We start from the raw sequence: 19,277 nt of genomic DNA on the forward strand, positions 1-19,277 counted from the left end.
GTATCTTTGTCAAAAATGCCCCTTGACACGTGGCCTCATTTTGGGTTTAAAACGTCGACCCAAGTTTAATGAATAGGATAGTTCAAGCGTTAAGGTTGAACTAATTTAAGGACCCAGCTCTCTCTGGAATGTATATTGTATAGGTGGTAAAATTAACACTATCAGTGAATTCAATATAAATACAAAATAAAATTAGTGAATTTGAGTTTAGTGTTATCGGATTCAGATAAAAATAGATTAACTTGTTAATACACAATGTATAAAGGATCAATAGCGAGTTAACCTATTTAATCTGAAATCAACTCGTTTTGATATGTTTAAATTTTATTTTAAAATCACAATTTTATTATTATTAAGTTGTAATATTGATATTTCTTAATATATTTATATTTTTATTGTTAGAATTATAATTCTAAACCTATCCTCATATTTTTCAGCATGTTTATATTGCTCATCTCTTTATTTGTTATATTATACATTTAAAAATTAAGGTTAATTGTAAATTCAGTATGTGAATATTTCGCACGTTTTTATATATCGATCTAAAGTTTTTTAATTTTTAAAATATTGACATATAAATTTTTTAAAATTTTGAAATTTGATATGTCCATCAATATTGTTAAAATATTAAGATAAAAACTTGTAAAAATACGAAAATTTAAATACTAATTTTTGAATTAATCATAAAAATTATATACATAAGTTTAACTATTTATTAATAGCCTGAATGGTAATGAGTTTTTCTACATATTAATCGGTGTGTTAATACATTATTTATAACGAGATGCATTATAATTTTAAAAGAAAAAAAAAATTAATAATTTTTAGTATAGTTGGCGTGAAAAATTTGAATATCAACGGCGTGCTGGTTTTCTCACCGGTAATCACATGCATCAGCTACTCGCCACCTCGACTGTTCTTTTGAAATCTTCCCATTACGCCTCCACGGTACTGCCCCTCCCAGCGGGGAGAGAAATATTTATAAGCACTCAAAACATACAAAATCAAAAGCAACTAGAGATAGCTTTATAGACGTAGCCAGACCGAGATGTGGCGGTGCGTTTCTCGAGGCCTTCGAGTCCCTTCTTCTCCGGCCTCTTTCAAGAGATCGCTCTCCAATGACTCCCTCAGATCTCACATTTCGCGCTTCTTCTCCACTGAATCGGTGCGATATCTCTCTCGCACGTCCCATAATTAAATCGTTAATGCTCTTTTCCGTCTTTGATTAGTCTTCAATTGGCTAGGTTCTACGTTCTCTCTCTCTATTTTTTTTTTTCCTTTTAAGTTAAGTTTTACGTTCCTTATCTGATTGATTTTCTGTTCTCATGGATACCTTTAGAGTTTGCTTGGATCGATATTTGGTTTTGTTTCATGACCGACATCCTCCTATTTGATTTTTAAAAAAATGTATCTCCCTCTCGTTCACACATGGATTATTTATTTATAATTTTGATCCGAGTGGTTGCCAAGCACTTGTAGGAAAGATAATCTAAACTTATTCGTCTCAGATTCTCCACTGTTTGGAGTTCCAGGCAGCAACTGGAATGTTTTATTTGAGTTTAACTCATAAATTCTCTATTTGTTCCAATATCTTATTAGCTCATTTACTGTTATTTTATTCAACGTGTACGCGTTTTGTAGTTTTGTTTTTCCTTTTTCCTTCATAGGGAGGGGTTTCACTTTTGCTTTTCAAAGCTTTGGTTTGGTTATAAGTAGAGGTGTAAATGACTCGAGTTGGAGCAAGTAGTGGATGGTTGTTCATTTAACTTTTATTCGAACACGAGTCAAATTCGAGATTGTCGCCGAGTTTCCTTTATATTCACGAACAGCTTATCTGTGTTTTGAGGGAGCTCGAATTTGTTCATGAACTACTTATTTTGACAAGACAAATTATTTATATTATGCATGTAGCTTTATCTATAAATTTTGATAAACCATCTTTAGGCTTTTGTGAATATTTTTATATAGTTTATATATTCATATATGAAAGATTATATTCATCAAATATTCAAACAATCCATATTGTGTAAAGAATATGGTTTTCTTTTATCTTTTTCAATACTTAAAAAATAAAGTTAAAGATTATAAAGATGACAAGTACAAAGATATTTGAGTTTATATGAAACTTAGATGAGTTGAGCCAAGTTTGATATGAGTTGTATCATTTAATAATATCATCATTTATGTTTACTAATGGCTCATTTAATGAATGAACGAAATCAAGTTTCTTTGAGCTTGTTTTGACCTGTTTGTCGAATAGTCTTGTTTATTTACAGCCCCAGTTATAAGATATCCCTTTTGCTTGTGGCAGACTGTGGGGCGCTCCTCGTACACAATAGTTGATCATACGTATGATGCCGTTGTTGTAGGAGCCGGTGGTGCTGGGCTAAGAGCAGCCATAGGGCTTTCGGAGCATGGGTTCAATACTGCCTGCATTACAAAGCTATTCCCTACTCGTTCGCACACTGTTGCTGCTCAGGTATAGATTATAGAACTAAGAGTTGTATATGTGGTAACTAGTACATATATGCAGTATTGAATTGATATTTTCTTCCGGTTGTTTTGTTCTAAACATGTGCATGGTATAGTGGTAGTTGCCCTGTCTTTGCTTCATGGTATGATTTTCAAGATGAGGTTGTCATTCTCGGTACAATAACTGCAGGATTAGATGGTCATTGCATCATAAGGCTTACTCCAAGTCATGTGTAAGCCAAGTGGTAGCCTGCATTGTACGACTAAAAGCCTTCTTAATGATTGCATATTCACACTGATTTTTTATCCCTTAGCGGAAGTGTGGAGTGGTTAATTCTCAATTGATCTAATGCATTTATTGTGATAAACTAGTTGATAAATTATATCCATATAATCGGTCTGGTCATTAAAATATTATTTTGTTTCCTTTCATCATACGTGAAGCATTCTAGATTGACTATTATGAATTTTTGATCTCTCTTTACCGTATTCACATCAATACATATGTACTGATGGGAATCGCTTGGATCATTTACTAACTGTGATATGTTAATTCTGTATAGGGTGGTATAAATGCTGCATTAGGAAACATGACTGAAGACGACTGGAGGTGGCACATGTATGACACGGTCAAGGGAAGTGATTGGCTTGGTATATACCAGTGTTACACAGACAAATCTTTCATTTTATTTGTATTATTCTTACATGGTACCCACATTGGATGCTTGGGTTAAGCAAATTACTACCTTTTTATGAATTACAATGCGGATAAACTTGGCTTTTACTTGTATTGGTTTCTTTCACATTTGGTTTAGATTGTTTTTATGCATCGGGTCATCCTTTGCGGTGATATTCCTGTTTTTCTTATGATTCTCGCCCTATGTAATGGTGTGTATACTTTGAAGAGAACCAGAAAAGTTTTATGGAAGGAAGCCATTTTGTCTGTTCTGAATGTTGAGATAATGAGCTCTCATTGCAAATTGTGACATGCAGTCTCTTGGACTGACATTCACATCGCTCTTGCAAAATTTGTATATACTTTTTATTCATCCTTTTCTTTTCATTTTTTTAAAGATTCAAGCATATTTTGTATCATGTAGGTGATCAGGATGCAATTCAGTATATGTGTAGGGAGGCACCAAAAGCAGTGATTGAGCTTGAGAACTATGGATTGCCATTTTCACGAACTGAAGATGGAAGAATATATCAGCGTGCATTTGGTGGTCAGAGCTTGAATTTTGGAAAAGGTCTGATGATGCTGCCATCAATGTTTGGATTTTAATCTCTTTATCGAGGATTGTGTTTGAAGTTGTCTGATTTTGGCTTTTTTTTTTTTTTTTTTGTTATTATAGGTGGACAGGCATATCGTTGTGCATGTGCTGCTGACCGAACTGGACATGCTTTATTACATACTCTCTATGGCCAGTCTATGAAACATAATACCCAATTCTTCGTGGAATATTTTGCTTTGGATTTATTAATGAACAGTGATGGTAAGTTATTATGCCATAACTGTGGTTTTGCTTGCTGGTTGATAATGACTGATAATGCAGCATAATCGGCTACACAACTTTATGTTAAAAGACTAGGGGTGCTACCCTCCCATGTGAGGGCGGGATTGACTCTTCCCCAGCACCCCACCCCCCACCCACTTTAATAGTGCACATGGCCCATTGGGCCCAAAAACTATTTCTAGGCTGAAAAGTGAGCAAAAACACATTTTTGGACCCAAATGTAAATTTAAATATGTAAATGTGACCAAAATTTAAAAACTAATAACATAATTTTTAAATTTGTTAGTGTATATTATTTGTAACTTAATGTAACCTAATGTGGCCTTTATATAGGAGGTCAATGCAATACAAGAGTCCCACATTGCTTAAGTGAGACTCTTGTATTGTCTTGCCTCCTATATAAAGGCCATAGGGGTGGGCAGCGGGGTGCAGGCAATCCCCCCCACCTCCGCATGGCGGGGCGGGCAATCCTGCTCCACCCATCCACCCTGCATCTAGGGCCCCTAGCGGGGGAGGGTGGTGGGGAGGGCCTAACCCCGCCCTGCCTCCGCTTACATTTATATATATATATATATTATATACATATATATTATATACATATATATATATATATATAAACATAAATATATATTTATATTTTACAATTTGTATATATATAAATATATATTACAATTTATTAGACTTGTTCACAAAATATGCATTGGCAAATTTAAAAACTACATAGTTTAAAAACTAATACACTACAATTTACACAAAATATGCACTAGCAAATTTAAAAATTACAGGGGGCGGGTAGCACTCCTAAAAGGCGACATTACACTACATTGTAACTTGCACAATGTATTAAGTAAAAACTATGCTTCATACATATGACTATATTTATATATAGTAAAACTAATAACATATATTTATAAATATGTATAAATATATATTTATATAAAATATATATTAGTGGGGTAGGGCCCCGCTGGGGCCAGCCCGGCCCCCACCCCCACATGGGTGGATAGGGATGCCCGCCACACCATGCGGGGGTGGGATGGATTGGGCCGGGGTAGCGGGGTGTGGGGACCCGCTGCCCACCCCTAATTCTTTTTAGTAAATGTTGCCAGTATCTCATCCTAGCTGCATCAACTACAAGCTTTTCTCATTCCCACTGACAAAATATACAGATATTTTCTTCTTTTTTGATAATAACAGAGCACATTCCATTCATTAATAGAGGACATTACAAAGTTGATTTGAAAACAAGTTAGTTACAATTGTTAATAGCTTTCCAGCACACTTCCGTGACTGACATAGTCTAGTCCAGACAGTAGATCTCGACCTTAGTCTAAGAGATAGCACAACTCTGTCCATGACAGTGGTAACAAAACCCGGTGACAAAACCCCATACCCCGACTAAGTGGAGTAGGGTGCACCAAACCCCACCAAAACACCGGCTAAGCGGAGGGGAGGACCTTCCCATCTGACTATGGTCCTCCCATAAGAAAACATTGCAATAAACAGAAAAACAGAACACAAAGAGGCTGCTCACGCGCCACTTTGGGAGGAAGGCTGATAGTTGATCTTGTTAGTTCCGAAGTCACAGGTCTCAGAAATGCCAAGTGTTGCGTAGGCAGATGGCTTCTCGGTGGCCCGTGGGAGCCACACGCCGACAACTCCAAAAACTTTAACCCGCGCGTGCGGGCTACACGCCACTCGTTTGGCGCTGCGTTCGGTGGTCTTGTAGATCGGTGGCTAGGCAACGCCAAGGTAGGGCGCGTGTAGGCTTTTGGTAGTCGGAAGGTCTGAAATCGGCGATTCTCCCTTATTTGACCTGAAAAAACAAAAAAATAAAAAACCAAACACTACACGGGAAGGAAAATCGGATAGAGGAGAAGGGAGGGAGGGAGCTCCCATGCTCCCCACATCAGGTTTCTCCACTCACTATGTCCTAGCTTAGGGACTAACCGACAAGGGATTATTTAATGTTGCCTGAGATGACTTTCTGTCAGCACTTTGTTTGATCTTTACTTGTCAATGATCCTTTAGATGTTGTCTCTTTCTTTGCCTCGTAGCGATATGCTCAGTTGCATAAACTATCATGAATTGCTTTTTTTTTTTCTTGGCCACATTGCATTTATAGGAACCCTGATGAAAGAGAATCTTTCTTCTTTTTATGAGAAGGCTTTTTTATTCTTTATGCGGTACATCCAGGTAGCTGCCAAGGAGTAATTGCGTTAAATATGGAAGATGGTACATTGCATAGATTTCGTTCCGGTTCTACAATTCTGGCTACAGGGGTACTATAATCGTTACCTTCTTTCCTCTCTGGGTAGTTGTTAATGAAACACTTGTTTTAGTTGAGCAAAAGTATCCACATATGGCATGTTTCTCTTAGGGTTATGGTAGAGCATACTTTTCTGCAACTTCGGCTCATACATGTACTGGAGATGGCAATGCCATGGTTGCACGTGCTGGGCTCCCACTCGAGGTTTTTCTTTTCTCTGGCCAATATTCAATTTCTCTGTTGACTTGTCTTATTCTTTATATGCATATATAATTCCTTTGTTGATTATATTCCTCCCACAGGATTTAGAGTTTGTGCAGTTTCACCCAACAGGTATATATGGTGCTGGTTGCCTCATCACTGAAGGTTCGTACTTACCTAGTTATTTTGGAGGTCCAGGATTGCATTTAGTTGCTTAATCTGTAGTTTGTAGTGTCCTTTTATGGTTTCAACTGCTGTGATCTTGCTTATATTTAATAAATTCTCTTTCTTAAATTTTTTTTTTTTTTAATATTTTTAGTTGCATATTGTAGGATCCCGTGGTGAAGGTGGTATTCTTAGGAACAGTGAAGGTGAACGTTTTATGGAACGATATGCGCCTACGGCAAAGGATCTTGCTTCAAGAGATGTTGTTTCCAGGTCTATGACTATGGAAATCCGAGAGGGTCGTGGTGTAGGTGTGACATGCTCCTATATATGTTTTCATCCTCATGCGTTGTCTGCATCCAAGAATGGAAAATATAGGTCTTATGGCTGTTAGTGAATTCTAAAACTTTATTTCTGGCCATTATCCACAAAACCAATTATTGTTCCTGATAATATTGATGTAGGATGTATGCAGAATGTTTATGTATTTGTGCATGCATATTTTGTGTATATATTTTATGCACCCAATCATAAATTTTATGCAAAATATTATGTTTTGAGTGTAACCTGTATAAAACTGATAGGGAGCAATTACCAGCTCAGTTGTAAAATTTCTATACCTTGTTTCAAATTTCAAGTTTCGATATAACTATGATTTTAATTGTCTACAGGACCTTTGAAGGACCATATATATCTCCATTTGAATCACTTGCCCCCCGAAGTACTTAAGGAAAGACTTCCTGGTATCTCTGAAACAGCTGCAATATTTGCTGGTGTCGATGTTACAAAGGAGCCCATTCCTGTTTTGCCTACTGTGCATTATAACATGGGAGGAATTCCCACTAATTACCGCGGCGAGGTATCATTTATGATATAATATTAATTTTGCTGAGATGTTGATGTTCAATATTAAGTTGATTCTCATATTTAAGGAATTGGAAGAGCCAATTTTCTTAGTTCCTTAGAAGTTTTATTCGAATGTGGAAGAAAGGATGAAACCCAAGTACATGTATCCCCTTAGTAATACATTTCCTCTGCCTTTTATTTTATCTCTCACTGACTTCATAGTAGTGCAATCCCTAATATGGGCACAACCCAGGCCATAACAAACAAAATAAACACTGTTGTAATGAGATATTTCAAAATGTTGTGGTTTATGAGGCTAATTTTGATGCTTAAAATCACTTATCAAAAAAAAAAAAATTTGATGCTTAAAATCAGTCACTAATAAATCTTGTGTTTATACCTCTATTAAATTACCCTAGTGCCTAGTTCTTCTATTCTAATTATGCTTTATTATTATCAATCTGTTATTCATTCCTCAGGTAGTTACTGTTAAAGGTGATGACCCCGATGCAGTAGTTCCAGGATTGATGGCTGCCGGAGAGGCAGCATGTGCATCAGTTCATGGTGCCAATAGACTTGGTGCAAATTCCCTTCTGGACATTGTTGTTTTTGGACGAGCATGTGCAAACACAGTTGCTGAGATTCAGAGACCAGGCTAGTTTATTTTGATGTTACTTTGGAGACTTGATTATGAAATATGTATGGAAAACTAAAGATGCCTCCACTTGAAATTTTGTAGGGGAGAAACAAAAACCTTTGGAGAAGGATGCCGGTGAGAAGACTATTGAGTGGCTGGACAAAATAAGGAATTCAAATGGCTCAATGTCAACTTCAAAAATTCGGTTGAATATGCAACGAATAATGCAAAATAATGCAGCTGTGTTTCGTACACAGGAAACATTAGAAGAAGGTATTTTTGCATGTTGTAGTTTGTCTTTTTACTTTTTTTGGTGTTTTTCTTCTGCTTAACTTGTAGTCCGTACTCGAAACCCAACCCAACAGAAATTGAGTTTTCCTTGCAGAAATATTTACACAGCTTTGGAAACAAACACTACCATGAAACCATCTAATTAACCCTAATAATGAGCATCTTTTTCCATCTTCTTTCTCTTTTGCCTCCACAGGTTCTCAATTGATTGACGAGGCATGGGAGAGCTTTCATGATGTTCAATTGAAGGATCAGAGTTTAATATGGTAAATTATGGAGATCACGCTCTCCATGATTAAAAAACAGGATACAAATTCTTTATTTTGTGAGCTTAAATTCAAAAATCTTTCGACAGGAACTCAGACTTGATAGAAACTATTGAGTTGGAAAACCTTTTGATAAATGCTTGCATCACAATGCATTCTGCTGAAGCCAGGAAAGAGAGCAGAGGGGCACATGCTCGTGAAGATTTTCCAGTTAATCTTCTTTATTTTAAAGTTAATGATTTCTCTTTCATGTTAGTTTCTGTATAATGAATCAAGTTGCTTTGGTTTTGCAGAAAAGAGATGATGAGAACTGGATGAAACACACGTTGGGGTAAGTCATGTTATTACCCCACCTGAATTAATTCTTTTGGCTTGAGATCATGGATGTAGATTGCTATTGTTGAAGTAGAATTTGACATAGAGAGTTTTTTGAGTGGTGTGATGTGGTGTGATGTGGTGTTGTAGTTGAGTCTTTACAGAGTTCTGTCGGATAACTAACATGTGATCTGAACTTTGAAAGCGAATTGGGTGGTTTATTTTTATGGTGGAGGGATAAATTCCCATCTTTCGGCATCCCACCTTTTGGCACCTGTATCCTCTAAAAGTGGTAACTGACAGGAAAGGAGAATGTCTTAATTAATCTTCTGGCAATACCCAAAATGCCCTTAACATGAGGGTACAATGGCCTAGGAAATAGTAGTAATTGTAATTAATCCTGTCAATTTTCCCTTTTAAACACCCCGGGGGGCCGGGGGGGGGGGGGGGGGGGGGAGAAATTATATATCCTTCCCTCTCATAAACTTCCACCAAACATACGGTTTTGTGGATGGAATAAACACCTAGCAACCTTTTTTTTGGTGGGGGGTGATATATGGATTCGATAAGTTAAGAATTGAAGTTCAATACATGTTAATAGAGTTTTATTACTTACTAAAAATGCATGTTGATAAAGGAGGATTTATTGCGATAGCAGCTGCAATATTTGGTTTGTTCTGAAGAATATGCAGATCTGTGATGAACATGCTTAGTTTGTTTGGTCAATCAAAAGTGGCATCCAGACATGGTAGAAGGTAGCTACTCCAATTATTTAAAGTGGCAAATGTTGAGATGATAGTAATATATTTTCATATTTTGTGGTGTTGAAAAAAATTCCGTCCATATCTTATTAACTTACTTTTTTCCTTGATCATCTGTTTAAGGAGGGGCTTTTCCCATTTGAGGATGATCAGTAATGTCAGTGCAATCAATTTATTTTATGTTAATTGCTTGTTATTGAGTGTTAAATATCTTTAAGATAATTGTGTATCTTGATCTTTTATATACGTTGGTATACCCGGGTTCCCGGGCCGGAACCTAGATGAACAATCCTAGGGAAAAGTACATTTTGCTTCTACAAACTACCACCATTTTTGCGATTTGCATCCCAAACTAGGGCTGCAACCCGAGCCCAAAGTACCGGGTCTGTACCCAATTCGACCCAAACAGTTCCATCCAAGGCCCCAACCCGACCCGAATCGACCCTACCAAAATAAAAGCAGGTCGAACTCATATGACCAAACTGAGACTTCTTCCCATCAGCAGATGGATTGAAGCTAGGGTTTCTTCTTCCCATCAGGCTTCTTGCACAGGCCTAGTATCAATTTGTTAACTCAGTATCCATAAGGAAAGTTTCTCAATAATACCTATAATTTGAGAAATAAAAGCCACATATATTCGGTAGGGAAAAGCCCATCAACATGGTAGGTAAACACATGAAGGCAGGGAGCAACAACACCCCAATCATTAAATTCTCCTAATAAAGATTCTTGTACAAAAACTAATCCAATCCCAGCTTCGAATCCCCGTGCAAAACCAGACCCTCTCAACCAATCAGAATCTCCTCTTGGCAAAAACTCCCGCCGATCTTCTCAAATTTACGGACATGTCCAACCTCTTGCAGTACCATGCTCTGCTCGAGAGAAGCCTAAAAGCCTTGCCCACATCCTTGGCCATCGACAGATTGTTGAGCTCGACTTGGGTGAGATTCATTAGGAACTTGAGGGCATCGAAATAGTTGGAGAAGGTGTAGTTGTTGCTGGAGATGCAGACGTATGTAGGTTACAGAAATGGCTTTTGGCATTTGTGGGTGGTTTGAGGAAAAGAGGAAACAGATAATATCTAGACTAGGAATGAGACTTAAGGAATAGCGAAGTCTCATTCCTAGTCCATGCCTGACCACACACACCCAGTTCCCAACCCATGGAAGAAGAGAACCCCCTCCAACAATCGAGCAAAAGAGAGAAAGTAAGAGAGACTAGTAACCTAGGCCAGGAAAGTAACAGTAGAGGGGAGAACGCGATGGAGAACACAATGGAAGCTAGGGTTTCACAATGGGTTTCACAAGGAATAGTGAAGTCTCCTTCCTAGTCCATGCCTGACCACACACACCCAGTTCCCAACCCATGGAAGAAGAGAACCCCCTCCAACAGTCAAGCAAAAGAGAGAAAGTAAGAGAGACTAGCAACCTAGGCCAGGAAAGTAACAGTAGAGGGGAGAACGCGACGAAGAACACAATGGAGGCTAGGGTTTCGCAATGGGAGAAGAGACTGTCCAAAATCGGTTTTGACAGATCCAACTTTATAAACCCGTTTTTAAGTTTTAACCTGATGAACCCAACTTTTGTCGGGTGGGCCCAATCGGGTTGCGCGAGTTGAGCGGCCCATCGGGCTTCTTGCACAGGCCTATCCCAAACTACCACTTTTTGGCAATAGACGCCAATTGTTGTATTTTTTTGTGTGAAATGTATTTTTCCCTTTGATATTAATATTGTCCTTTATTTTGGTAGTAACTTCATTCTGCTTCTAATTTGTTTATTATCTAACATGTGCTTCATTTTGGTCTGTAGATATTGGGAGAAGGAAAAGGTCCGGCTAGATTACAGGCCAGTTCACCTTTACACTTTAGATGATGAGATAGAGCCATTCCCACCAAAAGCTCGTGTATATTGATACATTGGCTCAAAAAATGTGCATGGATGGTATTATGCCCCCCGAGGTACAAGAGGATCATGTAATAAATCTATGTTGGCACAGAGAGCATTTTTCCATAGAATGATAGTGTTTCTGCCGAGAGTGTACGACATGTAGTCGCGACTGAAGAATAAGTTCTCGAATTCTTTTTTATTGATTACAATATGTTGCATAAAATATGATGCTTGCAGTAGTATGTGGTTTTTGTTTTTTGTTCTTCTTTTTGGCTGCATTTTATTAATTAAACGATTTCTCATTCTTATATATTTTATTATAAAACAAGGTGGGGGGAAAAAAAAAACAATCTTTGGATCAAACCTAAAGCCTAAATTGAAAGGGTTTGGCCAACATTGAAATGGTTTATAGCACTGGTGTTGGCTAGTGCCTAGTCAAATAGGACTAACTTTTATTAAATAGTCTCCATCGGAGTAGTCAAAACTCAATTGCTATACTTTTGAGCCACAGAAAGTCAAACTATTTTCCAAATTTAGAATTTTATCATTCATCTCTAAAACAATTTTTTAGTCTAAAAATATTCACCAAGTTCTATTGTTCTAAAGTTTTACTATTCAATTCTCATTTTCCTTTTTTTTTTTTCTCTTTCTATAGTTGGAGTATATTTGTTGGATAATTAGGTTGAAGAAAAAAATAGTTGGCAAACAATAAGTTTAAGAAAAAAATTAAATGATTAATTAATATATAGAGTGTATTTGCAAAATATTAAAGAAAAATTATTAAAATATATAATATTATATTATTATTTTAAATTTGGGATGAATAGTCCAATGTGGATTAATATTTCCAACGACTTTGGCTTTAGCCAAAACTTCCAATTTTAGTCAAATTTTAGGTCACATTTGGAACTTAGACTGAACTAAGATCAAATTAGTTCAGTTTAATTTTAAATTGAGTCTAACATCCAAAGATTCCAAACATCTAATTTTCAAATCGCTAAACTTATCTCAATTCAAAATCTCTTTATACGTGAGACTCACAACTTTTTTCAACTCAACACTTCTTTATACATAAAACTCACAACCTTTTTCAACTTCTAATAAATATATTTAAACTAATCTTAACATTCAAACACAATAGACCTACAACCTTGGGTCTCATTTGGATATTGAGCTGAGTTAAATTCTTTATAAATAGTAGTGAGTTGAGATAGTGGAATGTGTTTTGTGGAACCCACCTAAGATGAGTTTATATGTATTTATGAGAAGTTGAAAAATGTTATAGATTCCGCGTATAAAGATGTGTTAAGTTGAAAAAGTTTGTAGATCTTACGTGCAAAGAGGTTTTAAGTTGACATGAATTTAGTGATTTGAGAATTGAATATTTAAATGTTAGATTCAGATTAAAATTATATTTAATTAAATTCCAAATGGGGCACTTGATGTAAAGATCACCAACCTAATAACTCCAGTTATAACATTCCATATTGCCTGAAACTAGGTTTTGTAAATGATGAATTATACTCATTAATCATTATTCACTCACACATCTCATATCTACAATTTTTTTATAAGATGTTTTGGTATTTCTTATACGGTGTAGGATGTGAGATAGTAAATAGTAACTGATAAAAAGAATTTTTGTGTGTAAGTAATTTAAAAGTTATGGTAGCGTGCCACCCAGCTTTGACTATTGGGCGTACCCGCTAGCACAAACTTTATTTTAATTTTCTAATTTTTTATATTTTTTTAATATATTTAAATATTTTTAAAAAGTAAAAAAATATATATAAATATACTAAAAATTATTTTTATAATTATTAAGTGAAAAGAATTAAAAGAAAAATTTTAATATATGAACGGTTAAAATTAGCGGCAGCCAGACGCCCATTTTTCATAATTTAAAGTAGGCAAGCGTCGAAAAGTAAGGTACCCCTCGAGTCGCGAGCTATGACGCATGGGACACTAGTAAATCGACGTGTCAATGAGTAACAGACTCGTAGGCATGGTAGTGGGTTCAGCTACTCATTATGTACCGAGGATCTGTATCAGAGCTGGAGGAGTTTCCACCGAGTTTCGGTCCAGTAGTCGTTTGGGAGCCACGTCTTACGGTTAAGGGGGGAGTAGGAGCTGAGAAAAGAGGTATTGGGTCGAGGTGTACTTTCAGCATAGTTGCTGTCCATGTATAAACGTTGTATAATTAATTTTAAAAAAATAAATAAATACGATATTAATATAAAAAAAATTAATTTTTTAATAATAGATATTATTTTTTTTAAAATAACTGCATAATATTTGTATACTCTATAATTATATGTAGTATTATTCATTATTAAAAAAAAATTTAATAATTTAAAAAAAAATCATTTTTGATTTGGACATGTTGCATACATATGATATTTGGTGAAATGTCTAGCCAAGAGAGCACACAGAAGATATATACATCTTAAATTTTAAGAATTTTTCTATATTAACAAAAAGCTCATTTTAATTGACACATGCAACGTTTTTTTTTTTTTTTGAACTGGAACGTTGTTTCTGATGGTAACTGTATCACTACTCTTATGAACGGTAACGCCGCAACGGTCGTTAATTTAGCACACGAGTAGACTAGGGCTAATTTCACACGTTCAGTTTTCCTCAACTGACAGGTCAGATAATTATCAGCCTTATTTCTCTGTTTCAATATTTCTCTCTCTATCTATCCACTTTGGGAAGGCGCTTTTTATCAGCGCTGCTCGTCCTCCTCACCGCCTTGTTCAGCTTTTGTTCTTTCTTCCGACCTACTCCACTTTTTTCACTCTCCGTCTCTGTCTCTCTTCTTTTGACCGTGAATACTCGCAGAACACTCGCTCTCTTGCTGATCTTTCTGGGGGTAATGCGAGTGCAGTTTCTTTCCGGCTAGATTTGGCCGTAGAATGGCATACATGTGTACGGACAGCGGCAACCTCATGGCAATTGCTCAGCAAGTCATCAACCAGAAGCAACAGCGAGAGGAACAACAGCACCATGCTCACCACCACCAGCAACAACAACAGCTCGTGGGCGTCAATCCGCTCTCCCTAAATCCATGGACAAATAGTACTCACCACACCTTGTCCGGCTCTCCGAGTTCGGGTTTTGGCCTCACTGGTACCGGGTTCCCCGACCAGTTTCACGTCAGCGGTGGACCAGATTCTGTCGAGCCAGGGTTTCAGTTTGCCAACTTGGAGCATCACTCGACCGGGTTTAGGTTTGCGGATTTTGGCGGTGGTGCGGGTGGTGAGTTCGACTCCGACGAGTGGATGGACAGCTTAATGGGCGGTGGGGATTCAACGGATAGTTCCAATCTGCCCACCGGGTATGAAGCATGGCAGAACAATGCCGATTATGGAATCTACGGTTCCGATCCGTTTGCCACCCGCCCCAGTCGACTAAGCGTCGCTTGCGGTCCTCCGTCCGACCTCAACCGATTCGTCTTCCCAGATACTCAGAAGAGTCCTACTCCAAACCCTTCTCCTCAACCCCAGGTCCCCTCGTGGACACCACCTCCATCACCACCAGCGCCGTCATCTCCACCGGCGATAATTAAGGAAGCCAAGCCGCCGAACACTTCACTGCAGAGCCCACACAGGAATGACGTTGGTGGTGTCTCATCTAGCCACTCACCGGAAGTCGAGTCTGCACGGCCTCTTCTCAAAAAGCTCCTCGATTGTGCGAGACTAGCCGATTCGGAACCTGGTCGTGCTGTGAAATCACTTATTGGACTCGGAAAATTAGTGTCCGAGCGTGGAGATCCAACCGAGAGGGTAGCCTATCACTTCTATCAGGCGCTATGTGGCAGGCTGTCTGTTCAAACTGACAAAAGCTCGACTGTCACTGAAGAAGAGAGCGCGTCCGAGGATTTCACACTGACTTACAAATCTCTTAACGATGCGTGCCCATACTCAAAGTTTGCACATTTGACAGCAAACCAAGCAATCCTTGAAGCTACAGACGGGGCAACCAAGATTCACATAGTAGATTTCGGCATCGTTCAAGGGGTTCAATGGGCAGCGCTTCTACAAGCTCTGGCGACCCGTTCCACCGGAAAGCCCACTACGATTCGCATCTCAGGCATACCCGCCCCGGCCCTCGGTAAATCCCCGGCTGCTTCCCTATTCGCAACCGGAAACCGGCTACGCGAATTTGCTGATATCCTCAAGATGAATTTCTTGTTCGAGCCTGTCCTGACCCCGATTGAGGAGCTCGACGAGTCAAGCTTCCGAGTCGAGCCGGATGAGGTCTTGGCAGTAAACTTCATGCTTCAGCTATACAATTTGTTAGACGAAACTCCCGTCGCCGTCGAAACGGCTCTTCGGCTGGCCAAGTCGCTGAGTCCAAAAATTGTTACTTTGGGGGAATACGAAGTAAGTTTAAACGGTGTCGGGTTCTTTCAGCGGTTCAAGAACGCGTCGAGGTTCTACTCGGCCTTCTTCGAATCGCTGGAGCCCAACTTGACCCGAGACTGCCCCGAGAGGCTCCAAGTGGAGAGACAATTACTTGGCCGTCGAATCGCAGGTGTAATTCAAGCTGAGGAGCCGGGAAGCAGCAAGAGAGAACGTATGGAGGACAAAGAGCACTGGAGGATTTTGATGGAAAGTTGTGGTTTTGAGCCTGTAGCCCTCAGCCATTACGCAGTGAGTCAGGCTAAGATTCTCTTATGGAACTACAATTACAGTTCCTCGTATTCTCTAATCGAATCTACGCCTGGGTTTTTCTCTCTGGCATGGAATCAAGTCCCACTTCTGACTGTTTCTTCATGGCGTTGATTGGTTTGTTCTCAGCTCGAATCTCTTTTCTCCGATGCGGAAATTAATGTTTTGACGATCGGGTCGTGGAAATTAGCCGTGCTTAGTAAAATTACAGGCAGTCTTCGTTGCAATCCACTGGCAATTGGCATCAAAATACTGAATTTTCAAAATCTCAGAACTTTAGGCCAGAACCTGCTTGTTAATTTTGCAGTTTGTGCTGATCAGTATTTGTTTTTGGATTTTGGGAGGGGAGGGCTTTATTAGGAACAGAATTTTCTACATTTATATATATTTCTGTTACAAACATTGTTTATATATATCTAATCTCGATCATGATATATCTCTTTGAAAAAATCTTCAGAATTGATATTAATGGTAGATGTTGAACTTACTTTATTAATCTCTCTGTGTGTTTATTTTTGCTTGGCTCTTGATTTTCAGGTTTTAGAATATCTCGTTCATTGCCAAGTTTTGAAGTTTCCTTAATTCTTTGATCATGTAACTTTTTTTATTCTGGGCAAAATAGCAGCACAAGTCTTACGTCAATGCAACTTGTTTTGAACGTTAATATAGTTTCTTGCTTGGTTGGAACTTGGAAGTAGTTAATTGCTGCCAGCTTTATACTTTTGCACGAAGTATGAAGTTCATTTTATACATATTTTGATGCTTTGTATTTGAAAACTAAGTTAATTTATGTTGATGGACATGTTTTATGTATTTTGATGCATAGATCGTTGAAAATGATGAAGAAAAGAAGTATAAAATATTTTTTTTTTTGAAAAATAAATATAAAAAAATATGCTGTAAAATGTACATAAAAATAATAATATTATATTAGTGTAGAGAATGGGATAGCTAATTCAACATTAAACTTCTGAGTGGGTAGCTAAAACCAAAATGTGTCATGTTAGTGAAACTTTACTTGAACCAATGTTACATGCAGTTATGCGATTAAGGACGATGCCCAGTGGAAATTACGGGGTTTTTGTACTCAACCCGGCCGGGCCCAGGGCTCATTATCTCCAGTTGGGGAAGGTCTAGACGAAGCTAAATGCCCGAGAAAGAGGAAAAACGAGCTGCGGCTCCTCCAGTTACCGTGCATTAATGGAAGGCAGACAGGTCAGGATCTGCCCCTGTAAGATTGGCCGCATTGAATGCAATTAGGAGTGACCAACCTTGAGGTCGGGTCCTTAAAGTCGATAGGAACAACTACATTAAATATAACATCACGGCATTCAAAGTAGAGGTGACCATTACACACACCTAGTATCCATCTCCAACTTCCATCTTATCCCAAGTTCGGTCTTTACATTCTCATCCATTACGTTATTTTCTCTACAATACTAACTTTGTCATCAGAAGAGACACGGCCACCATCTTTCTATTCCTTCCTCTCAAGTCTGAGAGACTCATTGCTGTACGGCGGCTACAGAATATGCATCAACATCCATGGCACTTTTAAAATAGTTCAATATATAGCATTAGTCTACAAAATAAACATGAAGATAAGGTATATAGTTAATGTGTCAATATATATATATATATATATATTTTTTAATCAAGTTAGGTACGTTTGGTTACTAAACACCTCTCAACTCATCGTTACAATTTTTTTAAATCCCAACACAAAATATAATAAACAATTCAACTTTTTCAAATTTCAAAATAATAATAATATTAAAAAATAATATTCTAACAATATTTTATCATTTCAATTCAACTAACTTTAACATCTAAACGCAACTCTAATGTGTCAATATTAGATGTCGAATTATTATGGCATTATCTCTTAAGATATCAAGCAGACAGTGTTTAATTTAATTAAGTAATGCAGAGCTGAGATTTCTTGAAGTGGTGTTTGATTCTGACATATGGCGAGGTTAATCCCCTGATGTAATTGATGTTGTGATCATGTGTGGAATGAGGTGCCGGGCGATATTTCCCCTTACCACGTACGTAGAGTACCGTGTAGTACTAGTAATATAATTTATAAAAGTAATATAAAATATAAAATAACTTCAATTTAAAATAAAATTATATAAAATAATTATAATAAAAAATCGTAGGCGTATAAGAGAGCTGGTCCTACTGCCTTTGGTGCCATTGGTATTTTGATAGGCTACTATTCTTGTACCATCATTTTACTACTTTATAGTTTATTTGAAGTTTTATTTTTTATTATTTTCTTTTAAATATATTTTTTAACATTCTTAATTATTAAGAAAAATTAAAAATATATATAACTTCACTAATAGTCAATTCTTTAATCATTAAGTAAAAATAAAAAATATATATATAAAGACTAATAATAGATAGGTGGTAGTAAGTGGTAAGCATATTATGATTATCTTTTTCAAAGTCTTATGGGTCAATTTTCCTCTCATTATGGTTTTTATTAAGAATAATTTTATTTATCATTTTTAAGCCACAAATCATACACAATCTTTTTTTTTTTTTTTTTTTTTTAACAAATATATGAGATAGGAATGATGAGTAAGGTCTCGTTTAAATAGTGAAAATATTTTATTCCATCTCATCTCATTATTATAACGTTTTTAAATTTTTATACAAAATATAATAAATAATTTAATTTTTTTAAACTTAAAAAAATAAAAATAATAATATTTTATTGAACTTTAATATAAAATCATTTAATCTTATATTACTATCTAAATTGTATCTAAAAAAATTCAATCAACTTAATAAAAACAAAATAAAAAAATAAAAAAAATATTTATAATAAATAGCAAAAGTTCATTAATGTCTGTACCTTTCTGACTATACCTATACTCTAGTTCTCTCTGTGACACAGGTAAATAGAGTCAGAGAAGCGATGCATGCCAGGCTCTTTTCAGGTTTATATGGGCAGTGTGTATGACAGG

The 19,277-nt window shown here is 37.0% G+C and overlaps 2 protein-coding genes across 2 annotated transcripts; both read left to right on the plus strand.

The window, feature by feature from the left end:
* Positions 1–894: 894 nt before the first annotated feature.
* On the plus strand, positions 895–11,953 carry LOC121247828 (succinate dehydrogenase [ubiquinone] flavoprotein subunit 1, mitochondrial-like). The gene is made up of 16 exons (XM_041146283.1): positions 895–1,165; positions 2,312–2,479; positions 3,036–3,123; positions 3,573–3,719; positions 3,825–3,965; positions 6,183–6,268; positions 6,367–6,459; positions 6,558–6,621; positions 6,789–6,932; positions 7,293–7,480; positions 7,947–8,121; positions 8,207–8,377; positions 8,592–8,661; positions 8,751–8,871; positions 8,955–8,992; positions 11,546–11,953. Exons 1-16 carry the CDS (start codon positions 1,049–1,051, stop codon positions 11,646–11,648), a joined length of 1,914 nt encoding a protein of 637 aa, XP_041002217.1. The 5' UTR covers positions 895–1,048; the 3' UTR covers positions 11,649–11,953.
* A 2,235-nt stretch (positions 11,954–14,188) lies between these two features.
* On the plus strand, positions 14,189–16,853 carry LOC121246877 (SCARECROW-LIKE protein 7-like). Its single transcript, XM_041145187.1, has 2 exons — positions 14,189–16,496; positions 16,792–16,853. Exon 1 carries the CDS (start codon positions 14,542–14,544, stop codon positions 16,411–16,413), a length of 1,872 nt encoding a protein of 623 aa, XP_041001121.1. The 5' UTR covers positions 14,189–14,541; the 3' UTR covers positions 16,414–16,496; positions 16,792–16,853.
* The last annotated feature ends 2,424 nt before the right edge of the window (positions 16,854–19,277 follow it).

The sequence above is a fragment of the Juglans microcarpa x Juglans regia genome, chromosome 1S (genome assembly GCF_004785595.1).
Source record: "Juglans microcarpa x Juglans regia isolate MS1-56 chromosome 1S, Jm3101_v1.0, whole genome shotgun sequence".
NCBI lineage: Eukaryota > Viridiplantae > Streptophyta > Magnoliopsida > Fagales > Juglandaceae > Juglans > Juglans microcarpa x Juglans regia.

Excerpts from the sequence above, each read along its gene's own strand:
- LOC121247828 (XM_041146283.1), top strand. The coding sequence starts at position 1,049 with ATGTGGCGGTGCGTTTCTCGAGGCCTTCGAGTCCCTTCTTCTCCGGCC. Across the intron at positions 6,460-6,557 it reads GTGCTGGGCTCCCACTCGAG|GATTTAGAGTTTGTGCAGTT; the intron begins GTTTTTCTTTTC and ends TTCCTCCCACAG. Across the intron at positions 8,662-8,750 it reads AAGGATCAGAGTTTAATATG|GAACTCAGACTTGATAGAAA; the intron begins GTAAATTATGGA and ends ATCTTTCGACAG.
- LOC121246877 (XM_041145187.1), top strand. The coding sequence starts at position 14,542 with ATGGCATACATGTGTACGGACAGCGGCAACCTCATGGCAATTGCTCAG.